The sequence below is a fragment of the Sorex araneus genome, chromosome 6, assembly GCF_027595985.1.
Source record: "Sorex araneus isolate mSorAra2 chromosome 6, mSorAra2.pri, whole genome shotgun sequence".
NCBI lineage: Eukaryota > Metazoa > Chordata > Mammalia > Eulipotyphla > Soricidae > Sorex > Sorex araneus.
In genome coordinates, this window is record NC_073307.1 from 163836564 (window position 1) to 163863615 (window position 27052).

Genomic DNA, 27052 nt, shown 5'->3' on the forward strand with positions numbered 1-27052 from the left:
CTGTGTCTGTTGTTTGTGTGCCCCGCCCCTCCCCTGGGGGTGCACCCCCACTGTAGGAACCCTGGGGATGGGGAGGATTGGAGGATCTGACTGCCTGGCCCCTCCCTCCCCGAGTCATTGAGGGGGACCCCGCATTCCGGGCTGTGTGGCTCCAGGCCTCTCGCTCACCCTGTCTGAGCAGTGTCTGGGCTCCCTGCGGAGGCTGCACCTCGGCCTTCCCTGTGCTCTGCAGCTGGCAGCGTGGCTCTGGCGGGAACCCAAACCCCGACTTAGCACGACCGACCCCCCAGGGAGCTCTCCTAGTGGAGGCTCCTTCAAGGCCCCGGGGTGCAGTGGGGGTGCCCCTGGCCCAGACACCTGCGGCTTATGTAAGGGGAACCTGCCAGGATCCCGCCTTCCCAGAGGTTTGAGAGGGCAGACACGGCGGGGTGGGGGGCTTGAAGGGGGACCCTAACCAGGGCAGCATCTCCGGGGAATCTGGGGAGCCCCCAGGGTCAGGCTGCCAGGCTCGGGGCAGCCCAGGCCGTCCAGAGCTGCTTATCTCCCCTGGGCCCCCTGCTGGGTCTCGGGGGCCCTCATGGGGGGTAGGAGTGGGGCAGGGGTAGCCTTCCCCATTTCTCTGTTGTTTGTTGGACCTGAGGGTCCCACACAGTCAGGATGATCCGGGGGGGCCCCTGTCCACACAAGGCCCCACTGTGAAACAGTTGGAGAAACAGTGAGAGCCCAGTGTCCTTTTTTTTAGGGGGGGTATTTTGGGGCAACACACAGTGGGATTCAGGCCTTACTCCTGGCTCTGCTCAGGATCACTTGTGGTGGGTGGGCTCAGGGACCATATGGGGTGCCGGGGATGGAACCTGGGTGAGTTGTGAAAGGCAAATGCCCTGCCCCTGAGCTGTCACCAGTCTCTGACCTATTTGAGCTTCGGCTTTGGTGTTTGGGGCCCCCCCATTAGTGCTGGGGGTTCCCCAGTGTTGCTCAGACCATGCAGTGCTGGCTACTGAGGTGGGCCTTACGTGCCTCCCACCCTCTGAACCATCTCCAGCCCCAATTTGGACTTTTTGTTTGCTTTCGAGCCACATCCGGCAGTGCCCAGGGCTTACTCCTGGCTCTGTGCTCACGGATCTCGCCTGGGGGGCTCTGGGCATCATATGCAGTGCTGGGGATCAAACGGGGGTGACCATGTGCTAACCGAGTGCCTTACCCCTGCACTCTGTCCAGAGAATCGGGGTGTTTTAGATGGATTCCCCTTGGAGGCTGGCACGATGGTGTAGCAGGTAGGGCGCTTGCCTTTCATGTGGCCAACCTGGGTTCCATCGGTTCCATCCTTGGCACCCCATAGGGTCCCTGAGCCCTGCCAGGAGTGATCTCTGGGTAGAGCCAGGAAGAAGCCCTGAGCACATCAGGTGTGGCTCATAACAACAACAACAAAAAAAATGGCTTTCTGGGTCACACCTGTTGATGCTCAGGGGTTACTCCTGGCTCTGCACCCAGGAATTATTCTGAGCAATAGTCAGCTATTGCTGATGATGGGGTATTTGCCTTGCATGTGGTGGGCCCTGATTCAGTCCCCGGCATTCCATATGGTGCCCCCAAGCACCACCAGGAGTAGTTCCTGAGCACAGGAGTAAAACACCATCACCCCCAGTTTGATTCCAGCACCGATACCCTCCCTGGAGCCCTACCAGGAGTGATTCCTGAGCGTTGGCAGGTGTGGTCAAAACCCCACAAATTTTTTTTTTTTTTTTTTTTGCTTTTTGGGTCACACCTGGTGATGCTCAGGGGTTACTCCTGGCTCTACACTCAGGAACCACTCCTGGTGGTACTCAGGGGACCATATGGGATGCTGGGATTCGAACCCGGGTCAGCTGCATGCAAGGCAAATGCCCTACCCGCTGTGCTATCGCTCCAGCCCCCCCCAAAATTTTAATTAAAAAAAAAAGTTTTTTAAGGGTTCCCTCATTTTGTCTTCTGCAACTTCTGAGCTCTGGTGGAGGGGTGCCCCCTTCTCCGCACCCCCACCCTGTACTGGAAACTCCCTCAGTTCCCTCACTTGGAGTAGAGAGAAATGAGGGGGCGGGGCCTCAGGTGGGGGGGCCCTGGGGCCAGGTGAGGCCTCCTGGGAGGTGTAACCAGACCCCTCGGGCAGCCTCCCTGCGGTCTGCAGCCCTGACCCCTGGCCGCCCCCTCCAGGCCGGCACATAAGGGCGCGCGGGCCCGGGCGGGCCTGACCATGGCCTTCGCCGACCTGCTGGACGCGCTGGGCGGCGTGGGCCGTTTCCAGGTGCTGCACACGGCTCTGCTGCTGCTGCCCTGCGGCCTGCTCGCCTGCCACAACTTCCTGCAGAACTTCACGGCCGCTGTGCCCCCCCACCACTGTCGGGGCGCCCCCAACCGCACGGCGGCTGCCAACGACTCGGAGGCCTGGCTCCGGGCCACCGTCCCCCTGGACCGGCTGGGGGCCCCCGAGCCCTGCCGGCGCTTCATCGAGCCCCAGGGACCCCTCCTGCACCCCAATGCCTCCATCCCTGAGGGGGCGACCGAGGGCTGCGAGGACGGCTGGGTGTACGACCACAGCATCTTCCCGTCCACCATCGTGACCGAGGTGAGTGGGCCTGGGCAGCGTGGGGGCTGCCCCCAGGCCCGGGCTGAGCGCCCCTGTGCCCCGTCCACAGTGGGACCTGGTGTGTGACGCGCGCAGCCTCCGGGATCTGGCCCAGTCCATCTACATGGCGGGGGTGCTGGTGGGCGCCGCTGTGTTCGGCAGCCTGGCAGACAGGTGAGCCCAACCCACCCCTCCCCCCCCTTCCTTCCTGAATGTTCCTTCCTGGGATTGTCAATGTCGTTTTCCATTTTCCAACACATCATGCATTGAGGTGGCCCAGAGTTCTGGAAAGTCCCAAATGCTGGGGTGCTTCACCTCAACCCTGCTTGGTCCCTGCAGGTCAATAGGGCACCCCTCTGGCACCCCTGTCTGGTGCTGTACCTGCTTTCTCTCCACTTCAACCTGTGCCTTCAGAAGTGGCCCTAGACCATGGCCAGCCGTGAGGCCAGCTGCCTCCCAGGCGCCCCAGCGGCAGGCTCCGGCCTCTCCCCCTTCCTCTCTCCTTCCTCCCTTCCTCCCATCCTCCCTTCCTCTTTCCTTCCTTCCTTCCTTCCTTCCTTCCTTCCTTCCTTCCTTCCTTCCTTCCTTCCTTCCTTCCTTCCTCCCTTCCTTTCTTCCTCCCTTCCTCCCTTCTTTCCTTCCTTCCTTCCTTCCTTCCTTCCGTCTTTCTTTCACTCCCTCCTTCCTCCTCTCCCTCCCTCTTTCTTTCCCTCTTCCCTTTCCTCCTTTCTCCTATCTTCCTTCCTTCTTCCTTCCTTCCTTCCTTCCTTCCTTCCTTCCTTCCTTCCTTCCTTCCTTCCTTCCTTCCTTCCTTCCTTCCTTCCTTCCTTCCTTCCTCTTCTTTCTCTCTTTGGCTCACACCCAGCTGGCTCCATGTTTGGGGGTCACTCTGGCAGTGGGGCCATGCACTGCAGGGATCAAACCCAGTCCTGTGCTCAGCCCGTTTGGCCACCCCCACCCTCTCTTCCCCTTGCCCCCCACCCTCTGCACCCCTCTTGACCGTAGCTCCTCTCGGTGTTGTTTGTTTAAGTTCTGGGGGGCCCTGTTTGTCAGGAGTGGCCTCAGTGGTCCCTGCCCCCACGAGGGTGGGGCTCGGGCTGCCATTTTGCTCCCTGTGGGGGTGCTGCCACCTGCAGACCCCTGACCCCAGGCCCCTCCCCGCCCCCCACGCAGGCTGGGCCGCAAGGGCCCCCTGATCTGGTCGTACCTGCAGCTGGCCGTCTCGGGGGCCGCCACGGCATACGTCAGCTCCTTCGGGGCCTACTGCGCCTTCCGCTTCCTCATGGGCATGACTTTCTCCGGCATCATCCTCAACTCTCTCTCCCTCGGTGAGTCCCGCCCGGGGAGCCGGCGGGGGTCCCCACCCAGTGCCAGCAGCTCAGAGTCTCTGCTGGTGGCAGTGGTGGAGGATGGTGAGCCAGCGAGCGAGTCAGGCTGGTGGCGAGGGGCGGGTTGACTCCACCAGGAGCCTCCTGGGGCTTCGGGGGTCATAGAGTGCTGGGGTCAACCCAGGGAGCTTGAACCCACTGTCATCTCCCCGACCCTTGCTTTTGGCGGGGACACAGCTGTGCGTGTCTGTGCCACCCTCTGACGGGCGGGGATGCAACTCCGTCAGCGCAGCGAGGGCTTTGCATGGTCCCCAGAAGGCCCCCAGAAGTGACCCCTGAGCACAGAGCCAGGAGTCGCCCCTAAGTACCACCTGGTGTGGCCCCCAAACAAAAAGGGACTGGAGAGATAGTACAGCGGGCTGGACGCTGGCCTTGCACGCGGTGGATCGGAGTTCGATCCCCGGTGCCCCATGTGGTCCCCCAAGCCCTGCCAGGAGTTAATTCTTGAACCCAGAGCCAGGAATAACCCCTGAGCATCACTGGTTGTGCCCACCCAACTAAAGACAAAACTTGTAACCTCCTACCAGCACCTGCTGTGTGCCAGGCCCAGGAGAGGCACCAGACACCCCAAAGTCACCCATGGAGACAGACCCCTCTGCCCCCCCCCGCCTCATGCAGCCCCCCATGCATATACACAAACCCCTACAACAGTGCACTCAGTAACCACAGCCCTACACACAGCACTCCCCAGTGCACAGAACCCCACTCTCCTACAGCCCTCCGCACACATATGTGCTGGCGCATGCACCCTAGTACTCACCACACAACCCGGTATACACCGTATACCCCTGTACCCCAACCCCTATTTACACCCGATATACACCGTACACCCCTATACACGCACCCTTATATACACCTGCTGAACACCACACACCCCTACAACACCCTTGTGTACACCCTGATACACACATGCCCCTATACAAAGCCTTATATACGCCACGCCCCAAATACAGCACACACCCTGTATACAGCCCAATATCCACCACACCCCTGTGTTAGTTCTTGGGTGATGGTCAGGGGCGCAGAGATAAGCAAGGCATGTGGAATGTTTGAAAGCGGAGGGATAAAGCTCACCCGGGCCATTTAGCACTGACTGGCTTTTTTTTTTTTCTTTTTTGGGTCACACCTGGCAATGCACAGGGGTTACTCCTGGCTCTGCACTCAGGAATTACTCCTGGCGGTGCTTAGGGGACCCTATGGGATGCTGGGAATCGAACCCGGGTTGGCCGCGTGCAAGCAAATGCCCTACCCGCTGTGCTATTGCTCCAGCCCCAACACTGGCTGGCTTTTATAGCCCCTTTTTATTGGGTTAACGATCAAAACATCCTGCATACAGCAGAGTACCTAAGATCAAAATACATAAGATCAAAACTCCTTAAAGTACTTATTATTTTGTAGTTCTTTTTTTGTGTGTGGTTTTTTTTTTTTTTCTTTTTGGGTCACACCTGGAGATGCACAGGGGTTACTCCTGGCTCTGCACTCAGGAATTACCCTTGGCCGTGCTCAGGGGACCATATGGGATGCTGGGATTTGAACCCGGGTCGGCCGCGTGCAAGGCAAACGCCCTACCCGCTGTGCTATCGCTCCAGCCCCTATTTTGTAGTTCTCGATGAAGTAAATCAGACCACCTTGTAGGTCTTTACATCCCACTTCTCATTTATTTCACGTCAAAATCTAAACTTACACAGTAGCCCCGTAAGGTATTTGTTTAACTTTCATCCAATCATAGCACAGTTCATCTGTAACAGAAACGGCTGCGTTGGGACATACTGACCCCAGCCCAGTCCACTCAGATTCCTAGCTGCTTGCTGCTGTGACACGGCCTTGCCTGCAAGGCAGCGTTCCCGGCACTTCATGACTCTGGTCAGCCTCCAACACCCCGTATACCCCAGACACCCGAGAGCCCCGTATACCCCTGGACACACACCCAAATACACACACCTAAGAAATTGCTGGGCCTCTGAACTCGGGGAGGCCGCCCTTCCCTCACTCTGCAGGGGGGCCTCGCTTCGGTGGGTCCCCTCGGGACCTCCAGCTCTACCAGGCATGGGGACCCACGGTGGCTGCTTCCCGCTTTCTCCTCTGCCCTCCCATCTCACAGACCCTCCTTCGTCTTTTGGGGCACCCCCTCCCTCCTCTGCCTCCTCTGCCAAGTGTTTGCAAAGACATAGCCGGCGCCCCCACCCCACGCCCTTCCCATCACACACCCCACCCCTACATCCCTCCCTGCCAGGCACCCTCACCCCTGCCCCACTCTGCAACCCCCAAACATCACACCTCCCCTGCACCCCACTCCGGGCCCCTCCCCGCCTAGGACCCCCTTACCCCTCCTCCCCTGCATCCCACCCGCCAGCGTCCCCCACCCCCTCCCTGCCCTGCTTCTACACCCCTACCCTCCCCCAAAACACCCCACCCTTGCGTCTCCTGTTGCACCTCCTGGTGGCCAGCAGCAGCAGCAAGCAGGTGAGGAAGGGTCAGAGCGAAGCCAGGGGGAGGGGCATGCCCGGCCCAGGCCCCAGGGGGGAGGGAGTTTGTGCTAGGGCCCAGTGGAGGACAGGGGCAGACACTGAACGCCCGGGACCGCTCAGCGCCCGGCTCTGACCGAGGGTCACAGGGGCCAGTCCGCTGGCTCTGGGGGGCTCCTGGCAAGGCGAGGTGGGGGCAGCGGGCAAATAAGGCCGCACAGGGGCGAGCAGCACGGGCTGGACACACTTTCCCAGGCGCTCCCTGCCGGGTGCTCACAGCCCGCGGGTCCGTCTCCTTCACCCTCCCGCCACCTCCTTCCCCATGCGGGGGTCTCGGGCAGAGAAAGCCTCCCGTGCCAGGCCCTGTTTCTTTTCATCTTTCCCTTGGGAAGGAGGGTTTGGGGGCCACATGGAGGGGTGCTGGGGACCTGGGGTTCCTCAGCAAGGACAGTGCCTTCCCCTCTCCTGTCCAGGAGTGAATAATTCTTTCCTTTTTGCACTATTCCAACCAACAGATATTTAAATCACTATAAATAAATATTTGACGTTCAGACAGCAGAACGAAAGATCCCAGCACTTAGACTGTGTCAACGTTTTATTCTACACTTTACTCCTTGAGCTACAAAAAAAATAAATAAAAGGAAGTTAGGAAATTATTTAACATATATTATTGAAGTTTGGCTTTTTTTTTTTTTCTTTTTGGGTCACACCCCGCATTGCTCAGGGTTTATTCCTGGCTCTGCACTCAGGAATTACCCCTGGCGGTGCTCAGGGGTATCGAACCTGGGTCAGCCACATGCAAGGCAAACGCCCTACCCGTTGTACTATCACTCCGGCCTCAAATACTGATGCTTCTTATGTCCATAAAGCCACCACACTCCTGCTCCGTCTGAGACTGGGGGCAGAGCGGGGAGGCCTTTCCCAGCCTCCAGAGTGCCTGGGATATTTCGTGACTTTTTTTTTTTCTTTGCTTTTTTGGGTCACACCCAGTGATGCTCAGGGGTTACTCCTGGCTTTGCACTCAGGAATTACTCCTGGCAGTGCTCGGGGGACCCTATGGGATGCTGGGGATCGAACCCAGGTCGGCTGCATGCAAGGCAAACGCCCTACCCGCTGTGCTATCGTTCCGGCCCCGATATTTCGTGATCTTACTGGTTCCACAGAGAGCCTCCTTGGTCCGCCTGGCCCTGCACTGGGTGTGAGTGGGGGGGCTGCCTTTGCTGCCTTTGAGTTGTCGGGGGCAAGTCCTCCCCTGGTTTCTGGTTTCGGGAGTCGCTGTGGTGGGCAGGGCGGGGCGCGGGCTGACTGTGCCTTCCTGCAGTGGTGGAGTGGATGCCCACCCGCGGCCGCACCGTGGCTGGCATCCTGCTGGGCTACTCCTTCACACTGGGCCAGCTCGTCCTGGCCGGAGTGGCCTATGTCATCCGGCCCTGGCGGTGGCTGCAGTTTGCCGTGTCGCTCCCTTACCTCGTCTGTTTCCTCTATTCTTGGTACGTCCGGAGCTCTCCCCCTCGTCCGGGTGCCGTGGGACTCGGGAGGGTGGGTGTTCATGGCACCTTGGGCGCCCCCCAACCCCACACCCTGTCTCCCAGTGGGGGAGTGGAACGAGGTCTCCTGGGCCCCAGGTCATTCCTCCTCCCTCTCCCCCACCCAGGTGGCTGCCCGAGTCCTCCCGCTGGCTCCTCCTTCAGGGCAAGTCGCAGCTGGCCGTGCGGAACCTGCGCAAGGTGGCAGCGATGAACGGGAAGAAGGAGGAAGGGGAGCGGCTGACCCAGGAGGTAGCGGCCACTGGGCTGTCCGCTGGGCCGCGCGGGCTCACGGGGGCTCACCGGGCGAGCCGTGGTGCAGCCTGTGCTAGCTGGGCACATAATTCAGCCACTAGGAGGGCACTAAACTCAACGAGATCATGTGACTTGCACACATGAACACTTGAGTTGGATCCCAAGATTATACGTCATCACCCCCGATTCCCAGTACCACCAGGTATTGGCCCCTACACAACTTTCTTTTCTTCGTCTCTTGTTGGGGGCTTATGCACCAGGTGGTGCTCAGGAATTACTCTTGGCATATTTGGGGGACCCTATGGGGTGCTGGGGATCAAACCCGGGTTGGCAGCATGCAAGGCAAACGCTCTGTCCTCTGGACTATTGATCTGGCCCCCAGTCCCTATAAAATCTTCATCCAAAAGGGCCAGAGCGGGGCTGGAGCGATAGCACAGCGGGTAGGGCGTTTGCCTTGCACTCGGCCAACCCAGGTTCGATTCCCAGCATCCCATAGGGTCCCCTGAGCACCGCCAGGAGTGATTCCTGAGTGCAGAGCCAGGTATGACCCAAAAAGCAAAAAATAAATAATAATAATAATTTTATAAATAAATAAAGGGTCAGAGGGAGCACTCAATGGGCTAAGTCATGCTTCATTTGTGGGAGTCTCAGGCTCTGTCCCCTGTGCTATGTGGTCCCCTGAGCACTGCCGGGAGCAACCCTTGGGTGCATCTGGGTGCATCTCTGGAAACCCCAGCCCTGTTGGGGTGGCCCTGGTGGTCCCCAACATTGCTGGACCTGGGCCCCATCAACTCCTCAGTTGGCTGATGTCACCAGGAGTGACCTAAGCGTTCCTAAGCTCTCTTTGGGAGGTTCCCCGACCAGTTAATTAGAGGTTCAAGTGCTTTGTGGTTTGTATTTTTGAGGTGACGGGGGTCACACTCGGTGATGCTCAGGGGCTACCCCTGGCTCTGTTCTCAGGATTTAGTCCTGCCATTGCTCAGGAGACCCTATGGGGTGCCGGCAATCAAACCTGGGTTGGCCGCGTACAGCGCAATCGCCCTACCCACTGTACTATCTCTCCGGCCCCTTAAATGCTTTGTTCATCTGGCCAGCGTTCGTGCAGTGGAGAAAAACATCTATTTACACTGACAGCTGGGGGGAACACTAAAATAAGGAAATTAAAAAAAAAAAAAAGCTTCAATGAATCCTTGACAAGCATGACAGGCAGGGCCCACCTCTGTGGCAGATACTCCGCAGAGCCCCAGGACTGGGGGGCTGTGTCCCCCAGCATCACATCTCAGTTGGTCACACATGCTGGAGCTTCAGTGGCACCTCAAGCCCCAGACACAGGAGCCCGGATGCTCAGCGTAGATGGGAGAGGGGCAGGGTGGGGGCCAGTGACCTCCAGGGTCCTCATGCTGGGCCCTCCACCCCTCGGGGCCCGGGTCTGGGGCAGGAAGGGGCCCGAATCACACCCTCCTTGCCAGGTGGTGAACACCTACATCCAGAGTGAGTTTGCCAGCGTCCGCACTTCCACCTCGCTCCTGGCCCTCTTCCAAACGCCCGCCATCCGCAAGCTGTCCTGCTGCCTCACCGTAGTCTGGTAGGTGGGGCTCGGGCCTGCCAGCACAGACCCTTCCTGCCCCTTCACCCCCCCAGCTCTGTGGTCCTTTCTCCCCAGCCTGGAGGGATTGGGCTGTACCGGAGTATTTAAACAAGTGTCTTAGGGTCCAAGGCTGCTGGCCACCCCCTGCCATGTGAGTACCAATATCCCCCCACCACCATCCTGAGCCCCTTCGCAGGCACCCCGCCCCACCCTGCCCCACCCCGCCCCGCAGTCTCCTGTCTGCCGTTCTGCAGGTTGGTCTCCGTGGCCGCGCCCTAGCGCTGTTTCTTGACTCTCCACGTGTGAGTGAGCTGGGCTGTTTGTCTTTCTCCCGCTGACTCATCCCCTTAGCATCCCTCCAGTTCCTTTCAGCCTGTAGTCAGATGCACGCTTTCCTCTGTTTTCTGAGCTGAGTAGTTTTCCATTGTTGAGATGCTGGTGTGTGTGTGTGTGTGTGTGTGTGTGTGTGTGTGTGTGCGTGCGTGCGTGCATGTTTGGAGTACGGTGGGGTATTCCTGGCTCTGAGCTCAGGAATTACTCCTGGAGGTGCTCAGGGGACCATATGCAGGTCTAGGGATGGAAGCCGGCCTGACCGTGTGCAAAGCGAGAGCCTTCCTTATATCCTCTGGGCTGTCTCCGCAGCCCCCATCCTCCTGATGCCGTGAACAGTGAATATTATGACTTTAATTCTGTCCTTTCTCTTTTCCCCAGGGCCCCCTGAGCATCCCGGGGGCCTCTGTGGGGTGCCATGGACCAGACATCCCTTGTTGCATCGTGCTGTGTCCTGAAGCTCTCCAGGGGGTGCCAGGAAGATCCCACCCTGAGAAAAGAAGAGAGTGGGGCCCGGAGGGGCCAGGCAGGAAGGGAACCGGCCCCCTGGGGAATGGCCAGTGTCCTTAAAGCAGGTGTCCTGGCTGGGCTGCTGTGGCTTCACGCAGGGATGCTGTTAGGATTTCCCCACAGGTGAAAGCGTGAGGGTGTGGCCCGGATTAAACCAGCCAAGGCCCTCCCAGACTGGCAGCTGGCGGGTAACCCGCCCTTAAGAGCACAGGGCGTTTGCCTGGCAGGATCTCCTGAGTCTTAAAAAGCAGATGATGTTGGCAAAGAAGGTTCTGGGCAGATCCTAATCTCCTGGGGTCCCCCGCTGGCCTCAGGGACATGGGACTGGCCCTGTGCCTGAGCCTCCCGGGCCTCAGTTTCCCACTTCTCCAATGTCCTCATGTGAGGATGAGGAGGATGTGGTGGCCATGGAGGTGGCCAAGGAAAGCCTTAGGCAGAGTCTGTTCTCTGATGTGTGCGCACTTGCCTATGTACAGGGAGTGGATACGTGTGTAGATGTGTGTCGGTGTGCAAACACGTGCACATGTGCCTATGTGTGCATTTGCATGTGTGCATGTGTATACATGCGTACACATGTCCATGTTTGTGCATGCATGTGTGCCCATATGTGCATGCATGTGTGTGCATGCATATGCATGTGTGCACATGTGTGCATGTGTACATGTGTGCCCATTGCCTTGTGTGCATGTATGTGTGCTCATGTGTGTATGTGTGTACATGTGTGTGTGAGTGCATGCACATGTGTGTGTGCATGTGCATGTGTGTGTGCATGTGTGGGGGGAGTGGCTGGCCTCCCCATCTGGGATCTTCTTCCTAACAGTGTCACCAGAGCCCTTCTGCCCCCAGCAAAGGGGAATGTTCAGGAAAGAGGGGTTCCCACAGTGAGTGTCCGTCCCTTTCCCCCTCTCCACGCGCTGCCTCTGTTGACCAAAAGTGTCCCTGAGGGATGCTGAGGGCCTCCCCCACCTAGCCGTCTAGTGGTTGCTCTGAGCACTGTGCTGTGCGTCCCAGCCCAGGGCTTCCCCTGACAAGGAAGCTGCCGGGAGAGCTCCGCCCCGATGTGCGTCCCGAGGGCTGCAGCCGGGGATTTCTGGAATGGACCACGTGTACTAACTATAAACACATCCAATTACGAAAGTTTCCATGAGCTTGGAGTTTTAAAAAGCTTGACTGGCCCTTCCCCTGGATGACAGAGCAGTGCTCGCTCACGGAAAGCAAACAGCGGCGGGAGAGATGCTTCAGCGGGGAGGGCGCTTGCCTTGCACGCGGTGGACCCGGGCCCGATCCCTGGCTCCTCCAGTGGTCCCCTGGGCTCCACCAGGAGTGATCCCTAGGTGCAGAGCCAGGAGCCAGCCCTGAGCACCGCCGGGTGTGTCCCCCAAGCAAAAACTAACACAAACTAACAGCCAAACCTCCCTCCTCTGTCGCTCCCAGCAGGATGCACGGGTGATGGGACTGTTTTGTGATTTTTCAGACAGCTCACGCTGTGAGAATCTTCAGTATTTTGGGGGGGCCACATTGACTCTGCTCAGGGCAACCCTATATGGAATCGGGGGTCAAGCCAGGTTCCACAGCACGCAAGGCAAGCCCCTGGACTCTCTCCAGCACCCAGTGCTCTCTTGAGCCATCTAGGGCCGATAGGAATTACAGGATCACCTTTTCCAGAAGTTTCTTCTCATTCTCGCCGAGCTGGGGCAGCTGGGAGGGGCAGTGGGAGTGTCCCAGGGGGTGGCTGGGAGGCAGATGCGCGGAGCCTCCTGCCAAATGCAGCTTTCACCTCCCCGCCCGAATTTCCCAGGGCTGGGCAGCTGGTGGTCTGCAGAGCCAGCCCAGCCGCTGGGGACCTTTGGTTGCTTTGTTTTTTATGAATGTGGGAAATGACACAGAACATAATGTTTACCATATTGTGCAAAACTCAAATTACCAAGTGGAGGGGGTGCAGGCGAGGGAGTGATGATGAGACCAAAGGTGACCCCGGGGCCCCAGTCGGGGTGGTGATGCTGCTGGTGAAGTGCAGTAACTTCGTGCACGCAAACCGTCAATGCTGGAAACCGGGGGAACCGTGTGGGCTAAAGTATCCCTTTCTTCAGGGGCCACACCTGGTCATGCTCAGGACTTACTCCTGGCTCTGTGCTCAGGGATCATTCCTGGTAGGCTCAGGCAGTTATATGGGGTGTGGGGATGGAACCCGGGTCTGCCACATGCAAGAAAAACACTCTACCCACTCTACTATTTCTCCAGCCCAATTAAAGTACAAATTTAAGGAGGGGGACCACACCCAGTGGTGTTCAGGGGTTACTCTTGGCTCTGTGCTTAGGGATCACTCTAGGCGGGCTCGGGGACCGTATGGGATGCAGGGGATCAAGCCCAGATTGGCTGCATGCAAGAAAAACATTCTAAGGTCAGAACAATAGTACAGTGATAAGGCACTTGCCTTGCATGCAGCCAACTCAGGTTAGATCCCCAAGTACTGCCAGGAGTAATTCCTAGTGCAGAGCCAGGAGTAGCTCCTGAGCTGGGTGTGGTTCAAAAATAAACAACAACAAAAATATCCCCTGTACTTTTTCTCTAGCCCAACTAATTCTCTCTCTCTATATATATAATATATATACACACAAATATATATATACACACATATATATGTAACTCTCTATATAGATATATATGTATATGTAGTTATATATATACACATATATAAAGTTATATATGTATATACATATATACATACATATACATATATACATATACATATATAAATATATATCTATATGGTTACATATATATATATTTTTTGGGTTTGGGGTCCATACCCAGAAGTGCTCAGGGGTTACTCCTGGCTCTGTGCTCAGGGATTACCTTGGCAGGCTCGGGGACCATATAGGGTGTCAGGGCTGGAACCCAGGTCACTTCTATGCAAGGCAAGTGCCCTACCTGCTGTACTACCTCCTCAGCCCTGGGATAATTTTTTTAAAGTATAAATTAAGGGAAAGACTGACCATCTCCCGGTGGACAGCAGCAAGGCTCCAGCAGAGCTGAGAACATCCAAATTGTTGCGCAATCATCTCCAGAACTTTCCATCTTCCTGAAAGGAGCTCTGTCAGCGTTTAACTCCGCCTCCCGGACCCTTCCCCAATGCCTGGCACCCGCCTTCTGCTTTCTGTCTCCCGTGACCGAAGTGGACCTCCACATTGCTGGACCCACTCGCTTCCTTCTCAGGCGAGTCCACTCTGTGTCCAGCCTGCTCCCGCCCCTCCCCCCCCGCTCCTGTCCAGCCTTGGAGGCGGCTGGTTTGGGCTCTAGTGAAAAATGCCGCTGTGGTCACTGCCGCACAAACGTCTCTTTGAGAAGCTGCCCCGGGGAGCTGTGCCCTTTCAGGGGGGCACCCAGCATGCGAATTCCAGGCCCCTGACGCCGGCACGGCCCCCTCAGCAGCAGTGACTGTGGTGGGTGGACATTTCTCGGTGACCTCAGGACACGTGGCGAGGTTCCCTGCAGCTCCTTCTCGCTTCCTTCCCCAGCATTTCCAGGAGATGCTCAGATAGGGACGTGGCCGATGGGGGTGGGGGGGCGACACCCCAGGGCTTGGCTGGACATGGGGTGAGGAGAGGATATGGAGGGCGGGGCTTGGCCTCTGAGGTCAACTGACGAGTTGATGGAGACCAGAAGAACGTGGGTGCCAATCTGGGGGTGTCCTTCCTTGGAAGGGGGTGTCTGTGTCGTTCCTCCTCATGCCCAGACCCCACCCTGGGGTGACCTGCGCCCCCCTCCCCCAGGTTCTCCACCTCCATGGCGTACTATGGGCTGGCCATGGACCTGCAGAAGTTCGGGCTGAGCGTGTACCTGGTGCAGGTCCTCTTCGGGGTCATCGACATCCCGGCCATGCTGGTGGCCACCACCACCATGATCTACGTGGGCCGCCGCGCCACCGTGGCCTCCTTCCTCATCCTGGCTGGCCTCATGGTGATCTCCAATTTGTTTGTTCCTGAGGGTGAGTCAGCGTTGGGGTGCCCCCTTCCAAGCCTGGTGGGATGGGGGGTACAGGGACCAGGCAGAGGAAGAACCTTCCAGCACCATGATCTCCACCGGCAGGCACGAGCCCTGACATGACCCACAGGTGTGTCAGCCCAGTCCAGGCCCAGGAGTCACTGCTCACACAAAGGAAGGGCAGGGAGGGAGGGAGGGAGGGAGGGGTGCAGGGGTTCCATCACAGCCTGGGGGGTCCAGCCCAAAGTCCCGTGATGCTCACGCCCCCCTGAGGCCTTGGAAATCTCCCTGTGCCCTGGTGCTCTGAGCCTGCGCCATGAGCCTCAAGCATAAGCTCCGGGTGGAAAAACTGTCCACTGAGATGCTTTGCATGTGGAAACGCAGGGTTTGACGCCCAGCATCACATGGTCCCTTGCCTGCTGGGAATGACTCCTGAGCACCCCTAGACGTGGCCCTGAAGCAGACGAAACTGGCTGGTGGTTCGAGCAAGCAGCCCCCGGCACAGCCTCTCTGGCCTGTGTTTTATTATGTTTCATCTTGGCGGATGGTCTTCAGCCCTGGGTGCATATTAGACTCTCCTGGGACTTTTGAAAATATGCCCATGGCTGGATAGTATAGCAGACGAGGCCTTTGCCTCGCACATGGCCAGCCGGGGTTCGATTTGTGGCACCACAAAGAGTCCCCTAGGCCCCTCGAGGAGTGATCTCTAAGCACAGAGCCAGAAGTCAGCCCTGAGCATCAACAGGTATGATTCAAAGTTAAAAAGTAAATACCCGTGGGTAGATCAAAAGGCTGGGATACATGTGTTCCCTGAGCACCCCCAAGAGTAATCCTGAGAACAGAGCAGGGAGTAGCCCCTGAGCACCCCTAAATGTGACCCCAAACCCTACACGTACCTCCATGGAGCCTGCTGTGCTCTGAGTGATACCCTGAGTTTGCTCCCTACTAATGCACGGGGTCCCGTAGCCCAACTAGGTGTGACCCCAGCACTGTGGGACACCAGTGGTGACATGTGGGGCTGAGAACTGCCAGGAGTGGCCCTCAGGCCCGTTGAGGGTGCCCTCTAAAGAAAAACAGGATAAAAATGTCAAATGCCCCACAGGGCCCCTCCTGGGGAGCTGATTTCTAGTGGGGTGTAGGGCCCAGATGTGGGGCTTTCTGCATCTCCCTTCCTGATTCAGGGTACTGCCAGGGCTGCCCCTACATCCAGAAATGGCACTGTCATCTTGTGACCATTGCCCACATGTGGGACATCAGCTGGGCTTCACTGCTGCTGACGACCAGCTTGATGGGCATCAAGCATCTTTGTTTGTTTGCTTAGCTTTCAGTGGTTTTTTTTTTAAATTGCTTTTTGGGTCACACCCGGCGATGCTCAGGGCTTATTCCTGGCTCTGCACTCAGGAATTTCTCCTGGTGGTGCTTGGGGGACCCTATGGGATGCCGGGAATCGAACCCGGTTTGGCCCCGTGCAAGACAAACGCCCTCTCCACTGCACTATCACTCCGGTCCCGAGCATTGAGCATCTTAAATGTGTTGGCCACAGGCATGAAGGACCGGGGACACCACGTGCTCCGACCTGGCATCCACCCACTGGCAGCCCCGCAGCGAGGCTCAGTTTCCCTCATCTGATGCTTGAGACCAGGAAGCGGGGTGGCCGTGGACGGGTCAGCCAGCGGGGTCAGAGCCGGGCCTTCCTTGAGGAGAGGGGGGACAGGCAATAGCAGGAGGAGGACAGAGGAGGAACTCCGACCCCTGTGAGAACCAGAGCTGCTAGGAAGACCCTGCTGCTCCCTCCAGCTTGTGCACCCCAATAGCTCTGCTCCCCCACAGATATGCAGACCCTGCGCACCGCCCAGGCGGCTCTGGGGAAGGGCTGCCTGGCCAGCTCCTTCATCTGCGTGTACCTGTTCACGGGGGAGCTGTACCCCACGGAGATCAGGTGGGTGCGGGGGCGGGGGGCCCAGTGCCCATGTTGGCAACTGCCGGCGGCAAAGGTGGCCCCTTTTCCTTTCTGCCCTGCACCTGCACTCCCTGCCCTCTGGAGCCGTCCAGGCAGGCCACGGCCTCTGACCCGTCCCCCCACCCCCAACAGGCAGATGGGGATGGGCTTCGTCTCGGTGAATGCCCGCCTTGGGGGGCTGGCGGCGCCTCTGGTCACCACCCTCGGGGAGTTCAGCTCCGTGCTGCCCTCGGTGGGCTTCGGGGCCACCTCCATCCTGGCCGGGCTGGCCGTGTGCTTCCTGGACGAGACCCGCAACAAGCCGCTGCTGGAGACCATCGAGGCGATGGAGAGAAGGTGAGGCCCTGGGCTGCGGGGAGCCCCCGAACCAGGCCGCCAGTCCCCTCCCACATCGGGGCTGGGGAGTGAGAGCCTCATGTCGCTGTCGTGAAAGTGTCCTGGCACCTGGTCACGCCTTGGTCAAAGTGGCACTAGCTGAGGCTGATGCCCTGAGGAACCGCTTTGGAACTGTGTAACTGTTTCATTCCTGACCAGACTTTCCGTTATGATTTATTTGTATCTGTGGGTTTGGAAACTCTCTGATCTTCCATGGATTTCACTTTACTTAGTTTTTTTTTTTTTTGGGGGGGGGAGGAGACACCCCTGGGTGGTGCTCAGGGCTTACTCCTGGCTCTGTGCTCAGGACTCACTCCTGATGGACTCAGAGGACCACATGAGGTGTCAGAGATCAAACCTGGGTTGGCCACATGCAGGACCCTGCGTGCTCTACTATCACTCTGTCAGCACTGATTCTTTCAAAATGCCAGCTGTGGGCCACAGAGCGGGCAAAGCATTTGTCTTGCACGTAGCCGTCCCTGGCTTCAATCCCTGGCACCCCCATGAGTCCCCGAGCCCTGCCAGGAGTGACCCCTGAGTGCAGAGCCAACAGTGTGCTCCGAGCACAGCTGGATGCGCCAGGGTCCAGAGCGATAGTACTGCAGGTAAGGCACTCGCATGTGGCTGACCTGGATTTAGTTCCCAGCACCCCCCAAGCCATCTAGGAGTGAGCACAGAACCACCAGATGTGGCCCCAAAACAAAACAAAATTTTCTAGGGCCCCCGAGAACTTTCGGATCCAAACACATATCCACTAGGCCTGCAAATGATTTCTGTAGGCTCTGGCCCACTTTTTTTTTTTTTTTTTTGCTTTTTGGGTCACACCCGGCCATGCACAGGGGTTACTCCTGGCTCATGCACTCAGGAATTACTCCTGGCGGTGCTCAGGGGACCATATGGGATGCTGGGATTCGAACCCGGGTCGGCTGCGTGCAAGGCAAACGCCCTACCCGCTATGCTATCGCTCCAGCCCCTCTGGCCCACTTTTGTGTTTGTTTTGAGGGTCACAGCCCTCCGTGCTCGGTGGCTCTTCAAGGTGTGGTGCTCCCAGCACTCGGGGAGCTTCTGGGCTCACCCAGAGATTCCCTCACCGGCCTGGAAGTCCTGGTCCATGCAGAGCAGGCAGCTTGCCGGGCCGGGGGGAGGTGGAGGGCCGGGAAGGAGAGACACGTGCGTCTCTCCAGGAACGGCCCGCGGAGTTCAGGTATTTGGACGACAGGAAGTCCAGAACGCTGCGGCCTTTCTCTCCATTCCTAATCTCACCTAATACTGGGGGGTGCTGGTCTGGGGTGTTGAAACAAGATGAAAACGAGAAGAAAGGGAGCCTTGGCAAGATTCCTGTCCCCCTGACAGGCCAAGTCAGGTCAGCGCTAATCCATTCGCCATGGCGCTGCATCCAGAGGGACAGAGATTTAGTGGGTGTTGCGCCCCCCCCGCCCCCCCCTTTGTCTCACAGGCCCGAGAACCCCATTTGTAAATACTGTCCTGCTTTTTATTTAGTTATTATTTTCAACAGTGCTCAGGAATGAATCCTGGCAGGCTTTGGGGGACCTTATGGGGTGAGGGCATTGAACCCGGGAACCCGGGTTGGCTGCGTACAAGGCAAGTGCCCGCAGGGGGCTGGAGTGGTAGCACAGCGGGTAGGGCGTTTGCCTTGCAAGCGGCCGACCGGGGTTCGATTCCCAGCATCCCATATGGTCCCCTGAGCACTGCCAGGGGTGATCCCTGAGTGCAGAGCAAGGAGTGACCCCTGAGCATTGCCGGGTGTGACCCAAAAAGCAAAAAAACAACAACAACAACAAAAAAAAAAAACAAGGCAAGTGCCCGCCCTGCTGTGCTGTTTCTCCAGGCCCAGGTAAATACTTTCCTTCTGGGCAAGTATCCAGGTCTCCCCTACTCAGGAAACTTTTCAATTCTGGCCTGTGTGGGCCTTGGATTGGCCCCTCTCACACACTTGGGTTTGTTCCCATTTACTGGAGCAACATAAACAAGGAACCAAGGACCAATCCTGCTCAAGAAAATCTTTTACATAAGACGAGAACATTCACAAAGAAGGAAATGGCAACAGGTGGTCAAGAGGAAAGGCAGCCTGTGTATAGCACTCTTGGAAACTTTAAAACAGGAGAGGTCATTTGTAGCTACCCCTGAGAAATAATTTTGAAATAAAGTTAACAGTCAGTGCCAGAGATGGGTGGGCCAAGGGGAGGAGACACCTAAATATTTCTGGAATATTTTTTTGCCATCACCAGTCTTGAGTTGGGAATTGTTTTTTAAATATCCTGCTAAAGAGCGATACCACTTCCAGGACTCCACCTTCAGCAAACAGCTCAAAAGTGCACAAAGTTAATTCACAAAGACATTCATCCCATGCTTCATGTGTTAGGGGGAAAATAATATTGTCCCCAACGTTCAACCATTAAGTAAATGACGATGTACTGTGTGCCAGTTGAAAGTTATATTGAGGAGCAGGAGCGATAGTACAGCGGGTAGGGCCTCGCATGCGACCGACAGGGGTTCGATTCCCAGCATCCCACATGGTTCCCTGAGTACTGCCAGGAGTAATTCCTCAGTGCAGAGCCAGGAGTAGCCCCTGTGCATCACCAGGTATGACCTGAAAAGCAAAAAATAATAATAAAAATAAAAGTTATATTGAGGGGCTGGAGCAATAGCACGGCGGGTAGGGCATTTGCCTTGCATGCGACCGACCTGGGTTTGAATTCCCAGCATTTCATATGATCCCCTGAGCACCACCAGGGGTAATTCCTGAGTGCAGAGCCAGGAGTAAGCCCTGAGCATAGCCGGATGTGACCCAAAAAGAAAAATACTTTATATTGAGATGGACTGGAACGATAGTACAGCAGGGAGGGCATTTGCCTTGCATGTGGCTGACCTGAGTTTAATCCCCGGCATCCCATACGGTCCCTGAGCATTGCCAGGAGTAATTCCTGAGTGCAGACCAGGAGTAGCCCTCGAGCATCACCAGGTGTGACCCAAAAAGGAAAAAAAAAGTTATATTGAAAATGGCCATAGAACAACAGGTAGGGCACTTGGCTTGCACGCAACTGACCTGGGTTCGATCCCCGGCATTCCATTTGGTCTCCTGTGCACCGCTAGGAGTAATTCCTGAGTGCAGATGTGACCCAAAAGAAAAAAAAAAGTAAAAAAGTTATATTGAAGAGTTTGATTGGCACAGAGACTGATAAACAGTATGTCAAGGACCAGAGAGATAATTCAGAGGTGAAGGCTATTGTCTCCCATGCCACCAGCTAAGATTCCTGGCACCACACCTGGCTGGTAGGCAGAGCTCCGCCAGGCGTGTCTGAGCACATAACCAGGCACAGCCCCTGAGCCCCTCTGGGCATCGCCCCCAAACTAAAATATATTAGATTATTTACGGTATCTTCCAAATTAGGTTCAGAAAATCAAGATGCTGAAGATAAAAAGAAAAAAAGCTGCGGTTGTGACAGACAGAGTCCTCCTCCTCTGTGGGTTCCCTGTTCTCCCTGCTTCCCTTGGTCCATGCTGTTGCCACAGCCCAGTGTCACACTTTGGGGCTCCTGCATGGGGTCCTGGCGCCCCGCAGGCCTCTCGCTGCTCGGGACCACACTGGCCGTCCAGCTCGCTGCAGCGCTTGTTCACACTGACGCTGGCCGGGGCTCGTGCCCACCTGGTCATGCCCCCCGGGGTCACACACTCTGCTGTGATTCTGGGAGACCCAGAGGGCAGAACCACCAGAATCACACTGGGGTGCATGTGGGCGGCACCTGGCGCCCAACCCGCAACCTCGCGCTTACAGGGCAGGGACTGTGCCCCTGAGCTTCCGGCCCCTCTTCATGTTCTTTCCAGGATCCCTGCTGGGAAGTTTCCTTTGTAACCGAGGGGGCAGGCGTAGAGTGGGGAAATGATGAGAATTCAATCTTTTCCCAAGAAAGGATGACGGGCCTCTGGGTGCCCCTCGGACGGTCTGAGAGGCCACTCAGACAGCTGCCCTGGCCGTCCTCGACTCCGGCCCTCGGCCCCTGTCTCCCTGCGCCTGGGGGCTGGCTGCTGGTGTGCCGGGGACAGGGACAGGGGGAGCCTCTGCAGAGCCCCGGGTGCGGGCAGAAGACGCGTTTTTTTTTTGTTTTTTTTTTTTTGCTTTTTGGGCGATGCACAGGAATTACTCCTGGCTCTGCACTCAGGAACCACCCCCGGCGGTGCTCAGGGGACCATATGGGATGCTGGGAATCGAACCCGGGTCAGCCGAGTGCAAGGCAAACGCCCTCCCCACTGTGCTATTGCTCCAGCCCCCAGAAGACGCATTTGAGCCTGGAGGCTGTTCCCAGCCTGGAGTCAGGCCTCGCTGGAGGACGATGATCTTGCACATCGTGTCCAAGCTCTGCTGGCTGCGGGCCTGGGGAAGGAGGGAGCAGAAGGGCTAGTGGACGGTGCCCGCTGAGCTGCCCACGGGAGCCAGGGAGGGCGCCTCCACGTGGACGCTCCTTGGGGGGTCTGGGGAGGCTGATGGGGGTCTGCAGCCCAGTCAACCACGGGCCCTCCCCTTGCCCCCTCCTCACGTTACTCTTCTTTGTCCGTTTCTACAGAGCCAAGGACGGCGTTTGCAGGAAGGAGGAGGAGGAGAAGAGTGAGGAGATCTCCCTCCAGCAGCTGGGCGCTTCTCCCCTCAAAGAGACCATCTGAGCTACTGGCCTTCCCAGGCTCCAGACAGCCCCTCCCCAGGGCTTCTCCCGGCCCAGAGGGTGGGGGGCAGTCGGGCCAGACCCTGGGGCTCTGCGGGCGGTAAGCAAGAGCTGCCCACAGCACAGGCGGAGCTGCTGGGGGGACTTGCATGGACACAGCCCGGGCCGCCCTGGGCTTTCCTCCTGTTCATTCTTGTCCCCTGAAACCGCTGTCTCGGCAGAGTTTGGGTGACAGCCCCGCCTGCACCCCCAGCTCATGGCACTTTGTGCCTTTGTGCCAGTGGCTGTTTCTCCCCGCCTCCCCCTCCTGCCACTCCACTTGGCCCCGCCCCTCCTGCCCCTGCCCCACCCCCTCCCGCCACCCCACAGGGTCTGGCAGATGGTTCCTGTTCAATAAACCACAATGAACAAACGCTCCCAGGTTGGGCACTGAGCGGCTCTCATCTTGCTGGCCTTGCCGGGTCCACTTGGCCGCCTGGAGTCAGGGAGAGGCCCCTGAGGTCCGACAGAGGCATGAGCCCCGTGGGACAGTGTCCCTGTGACCTCAGTCACCTCCTCTGACGCCATGCTGGATATGGGCCAACACCTCTAACCTTGACCTCGCTCAGGATGCAGATGGGGGCCAGTTGGGGGCGGGGGGGACCGGAATCCTGTCCGTGGGGTGGCCTCAGAGAGTGCCCGAAAGCCAGCCGTGAGGGGCCCATGCCTGTGGCCCGAGGCCAAGAGAAGACGGGACAGAAACGGGACAGGCAGTGTGTGGGCAGGAGTGCGGGAGCAGCTGTTCATGGTAGGATATCATTGGTTTGTCCTTTCTCCCTTGCCCCAAAGAGTTTAGGTTTATCTGGTAATAATCTCTAAACACTGTAAGACAACATTGGTTATGTCCTGTTTCCCTTGCCACAGGAAGCTTAGGTTTATCACAGTGCTCCCGAGTCACTCCCATTCCTTTGTTTATCTGTAATCACTTCTCTGTGCTCTCTTCCCCAACCAGTTAATCAGCTTTCCCCCCTCATCAGGTCAGGTCTTTCTAGGACACTGAACTTGTAAGTTAATGTTGCCTTTCTCCCCTCCTTGTGTCTTTTAAATAGTTTACTTTAAAGCAATGTCCTTTTTGTATGGACAAAGAAAGACAGTTGTTAGTATGCTTTTGTAACTTGGGATTTAATCGGCTTTGAATGCTATTCACTCCCAGGCATCTGCTTCCTCAGTTTAAGCCTCAGTTGCCCTTAGTTCCTAGCACCCCAAAAGCAGGGTCCCGATGAGGGACTGAAGGGACCCAGGGCAAGCTGTGAGCTACCCTGGCATCGATATGGGCCAGGCCAAAGCGCCACAATTCTTTTTTTTTTTTTTCTTTTTGGGTCACACCCGGCGATGCACAGGGGTTACTCCTGGCTCTGCACTCAGGAATTACCCCTGGCCGTGCTCAGGGGACCATATGGGATGCTGGGAATCAAACCCGGGTCGGCCGCATGCAAGGCAAACGCCCTACCCGCTGTGCTATTGCTCCAGCCCCAAAGCGCCACAATTCTTAACTATAAGTTAAGAGTTTGATCATGGACAAATGCTGTCATGATCCAAAAGCAATGACGAGACTAGGACCCTGCTACGGATAGGAAAGACTAATCTGGCCTGAGCACGGTAGTCTGAGATCAGATAGCCCGAGGAGAGCACTTTTATAAGCTAATGTATCTCTTACTGTGTCCATACAAAATGATTTAATATTATGAATGCTTGGGGCTGGAGCAATAGCACAGTGGGTAGGGTGTTTGCCTTGCACGTGGCCGACCTGGGTTCGATTCCCAGCATCCCATCTGGTCCCCTGAGCACCGCCAGGAGTGGTTCCTGAGTGCAGAGCCAGGAGTAACCCCTGTGCATCGCCAGGTGTGACCCAAAAAGCAAAAAAAATATTCTGAATGCTTATATGTTAGTTGGATGAGGAGAGGAGAAACACACCCATGGGAGTCTGCTCTTGGGTGGGTGTCCTGCTGAAAGAGAATCTGTCCTGGGTGAAGCATCCCCTGAGGGAAAGAACTATTGATTGTGACCACACCTATGTGTTAAGCCCCAACCCCTCATGCTGGGGGGTTTAACTAGGCTGTAAGAGTGGGCTGGGGGTGCCAGCTCCCGGGGGTCCGGATCCAGATCCAGATCCAGAGGAGAAAGAGATTGAAGTAGCAGGGGGAGGAAGAAGCAGGAGGAGAATCAGAGGAGAATGGAGACGGGAATGGAATAAACTGCAGCTGAGACCAACCAGCCTGGCCCTCATTCCTTCCTTCGCCTGCCTATCTTCATCGGCCTCCCTGGGGTGGGGGAAGCGGCGTGAGATGACCGAACTTGGGAAGCGGGGGGAGATAGAGCCCGCTGCCCTCCCCCCCATTTTTTTGTGATGACACAGTTCATCAAGGCTTAGCTGCCAAACGTTGGAGCCCAGCCTGAGTAGGGGCTGGACCCGCACCTGCGAGTTGATGCACCAGCCCGTAGCCCCACTCGGCCCTCAGCCCCAACCCAGCCCTCAGACCCCCACCAGGCATCAGCACCCATAATGGGAGTGTCCCCACCCTGCCCCTTTGGTCTGGCCTCCCTGTCATCGTCTGCTATATGATCTTTCCCTCTTGGGGTGGTTTCCGGCCCTCACCCTCACCTATCTGAATCCATGGGGCTGCTGGGTCTGATCTTGCCTGACGATACAGCTTGGGAGTTACCTCCTCCAGGCAGCCCTCCTGGGCTTCCCCTACCTGCCTTCTGCCACCCTCTCCACAGTCTCCCCTCTATGTCATGACAGGCCCCTCAGTGTGCTGGTCTCGCCCAGGGGCTCCTGGAACCTCAAAGGCATCTTTGGCTGCTTCCATGGTTCACGCCTAGGGGGCTCTCTGCTCCCATTGCCTGAGAGAATGAAGCAACGACAATGAAGGAAAGAAGTTGGGGGCCAGGGAGCGAGCCAGAGGCGAGAGCTCACGTGCCTTACCTGTGCAGGCCCCGAGCGCCACCCCTGGCCCCCAGAGCACTGCCGGGCCTGAGCATCACCACATCATAGCGATGGGGCATAGTCGGGTTTCGCTGAGCACTGCTGGGGTGCACCCGGAAAGATAGTCACAGTGCGTGGTGTCCCCGATGCAGTGGGGGAGGGGCGGCGAGACAGGGCGGAAGGACACCTTTGTGTGTTTTGAACATGACACTGCGTCCTTTCGCTTTCTCAGTTCAGAACAGGGTCGGGGCGGAAAACACCGGCCCAGAGACAGTTTCCCTCGCGGGAAAGGGATGCCCCTCCCCCAGGCCGACAAGGCTGGGTCCTGGCTGAGCTACGGGCCGTGAGTCAGCTCAGGTCTGCCCTGACTGCGAAACTCCATACAAGCAGCAAAACCTGGTTACTCACCACGGTCCAGGGGCTGAAACAAGGGAGAGTGTGTGTGTGTGTGTGTGTGTGTGTGTTTTGTTGGGAGAGGGTGTGTGTGTGTGTGTGTGTGTGTGTGTGTGTGTGTGTTTTGTTGGGAGAGGGTGTGTGTGTGTGTGTGTGTGTGTGTGTGTGTGTTTTGTTGGTAGGCCAAAGTTGGAGTGGAATACATATGGCTGTGGTGCTCTAGCTAAAGTGCTCACACTGGCTGCAGCCCTCCAGAGACCACACTGAATGCTGGGCTTCCCGGACGGTTGATCTGAAGGGACCGTTCTGCACATGTGCGTGGTTCCAGGGGTCGAGCTCACCGCCTCACGCTTGCAAGGAAGGTGCCTTTTGCCACTCACCCTTACACAACTCGTCCCACCGTAATTTTTAAATAAGTTTTTTTTTCTTTTTGGGTCACACCCGGCAATGCTCAGGGTTTACTCCTGGCTCTGTACCCAGGAACTACTCCTGGCGGTGCTCGGGGGGACCATATGGGATGCTGGGAATCAAACCCAGCAAGGCAAACACCCTACCCACTGTGCTATCGCTTCAGCCCCTAAACAAATATTTTTAAAACAAAACAAGAAACTGAAGAAAAACTATTGAACATCTTTTTTTTCCCGTTTTCTTTTTCATTTTTTGGGGCCACACCTGGTTGTGCTCAGGAATCGCTCCTGGTTCTGTGCTCAAAGGACCATATGTGTGATGCTAGAACTTGGGTCAGCTGCGTGCAAGGCAAGCTCCGTCCCAGCTGTACTACTTGTTTGTTTTGGGGGGGCCATGCCCAGGCCGCTCCCGGTGACTTCTGGCTCTGCACTCAGGAATTACCCCTCGTGGTGCAGGGCGGGGGAGGGAGCCATATGGGATGCTGGGTCGGCAGTGTGCAGACGAACGCCTTCCGCGCCGCACTGTCATCTGGTTCCTCGGTCATAGTATTGTTGCAGCAGTAGCTCAATTAATCAAACACACCGAAACGACCTGTGGCTGGAGAACAAGGAGGCCTTTATTGACACCCGCTGAGATAAGCCCCGGAAACCTTAGGCAAAAACTTGGGTCTTCAGAGCCGGCTTTTATCAGGCATTACTGCAAACTCATCACGTAGTGCAGGGGTGGGGGAGGGGGAAGGGACCGACACCATGGCGTCTTATCAGCCTCCCTACAGAAGTTTTCCAATCCAGAATTTTCTTAGAACAGGGAGTTCATCCCAAGAACTTTTTTTTTTTTTTTTTTGCTTTTTTGGGTTACACCCAGCAATGCTCAGGGGTTACTCCTGGCTCTGTGCTCAGGAATTACTTCTGGCCATGCTGGGGGACCATATGGGATGCCGGGGATCAAGCCCCGGTCGGTTGTGTGCAAGGCAAATGCCCTACCAGCTGTACTACCGCTCTGGCCCAAATGGGCATTTTTTTCTTTTTCTTTTTTTTGCTTTTTTGTTTGTTTGTTTTTTGCTTTTTCGGTCACACCCGGTGATGCTCAGGGGTTACTCATGGCTCTGCACTCAGGAATTACTCCTGGCAGTGTTGGGGGACCATATGGGATGCTGGGAATCAAACCCGGGTCAGCTGTGTGCAAGGCAAATGCCCTACCCGCTGTGCTATGGTTCCAGGCCCTTTTCTTTGCTTTTTGCATCACACCCGATGATGCTCAGGGCTTACTCCTGGCTATACACTCAGGAATTATTTCTGGTGGTGTGCTCAGGGGACCATATGGGATGCTGGGAATCAAACCCGGGTCAGCCGCGTGCAAGGCAAACGCCCTACCTGCTGTGGAGGTTGGGCATCTTTAAAACTTCCCACACAAGCAACACAGCTCAAAGCACACGAGTTCATGGTATACAATTAAAATCAAAGCTCCAGATACACAAAAATTCCTGTAACACTCTGTCTCTTGTGCCTTGGCAGCTTTTCTTCGTTTGGGTCGGCTTGTTTGTTTGGGGGGTTCCCGAATGTTATACAGGGGGCCCAACTATACCCGGTCAATCAAGCTAGAGTTCAAGACAGTGTCTAAAGCG

General features: G+C 56.9%; 1 protein-coding gene across 1 annotated transcript; it reads left to right on the forward strand.

The window, feature by feature from the left end:
* The first annotated feature begins 2230 nt into the window (after positions 1-2230).
* Positions 2231-21943, forward strand: LOC101558105 (solute carrier family 22 member 20). The gene is made up of 10 exons (XM_004618411.2): positions 2231-2602; positions 2673-2776; positions 3776-3930; positions 7777-7945; positions 8110-8233; positions 9706-9821; positions 14438-14652; positions 16479-16587; positions 16741-16944; positions 21567-21943. The coding sequence occupies exons 1-10, from the start codon at positions 2231-2233 to the stop codon at positions 21661-21663; spliced, it is 1665 nt and encodes a 554-aa protein (XP_004618468.1). The 3' UTR covers positions 21664-21943.
* The last annotated feature ends 5109 nt before the right edge of the window (positions 21944-27052 follow it).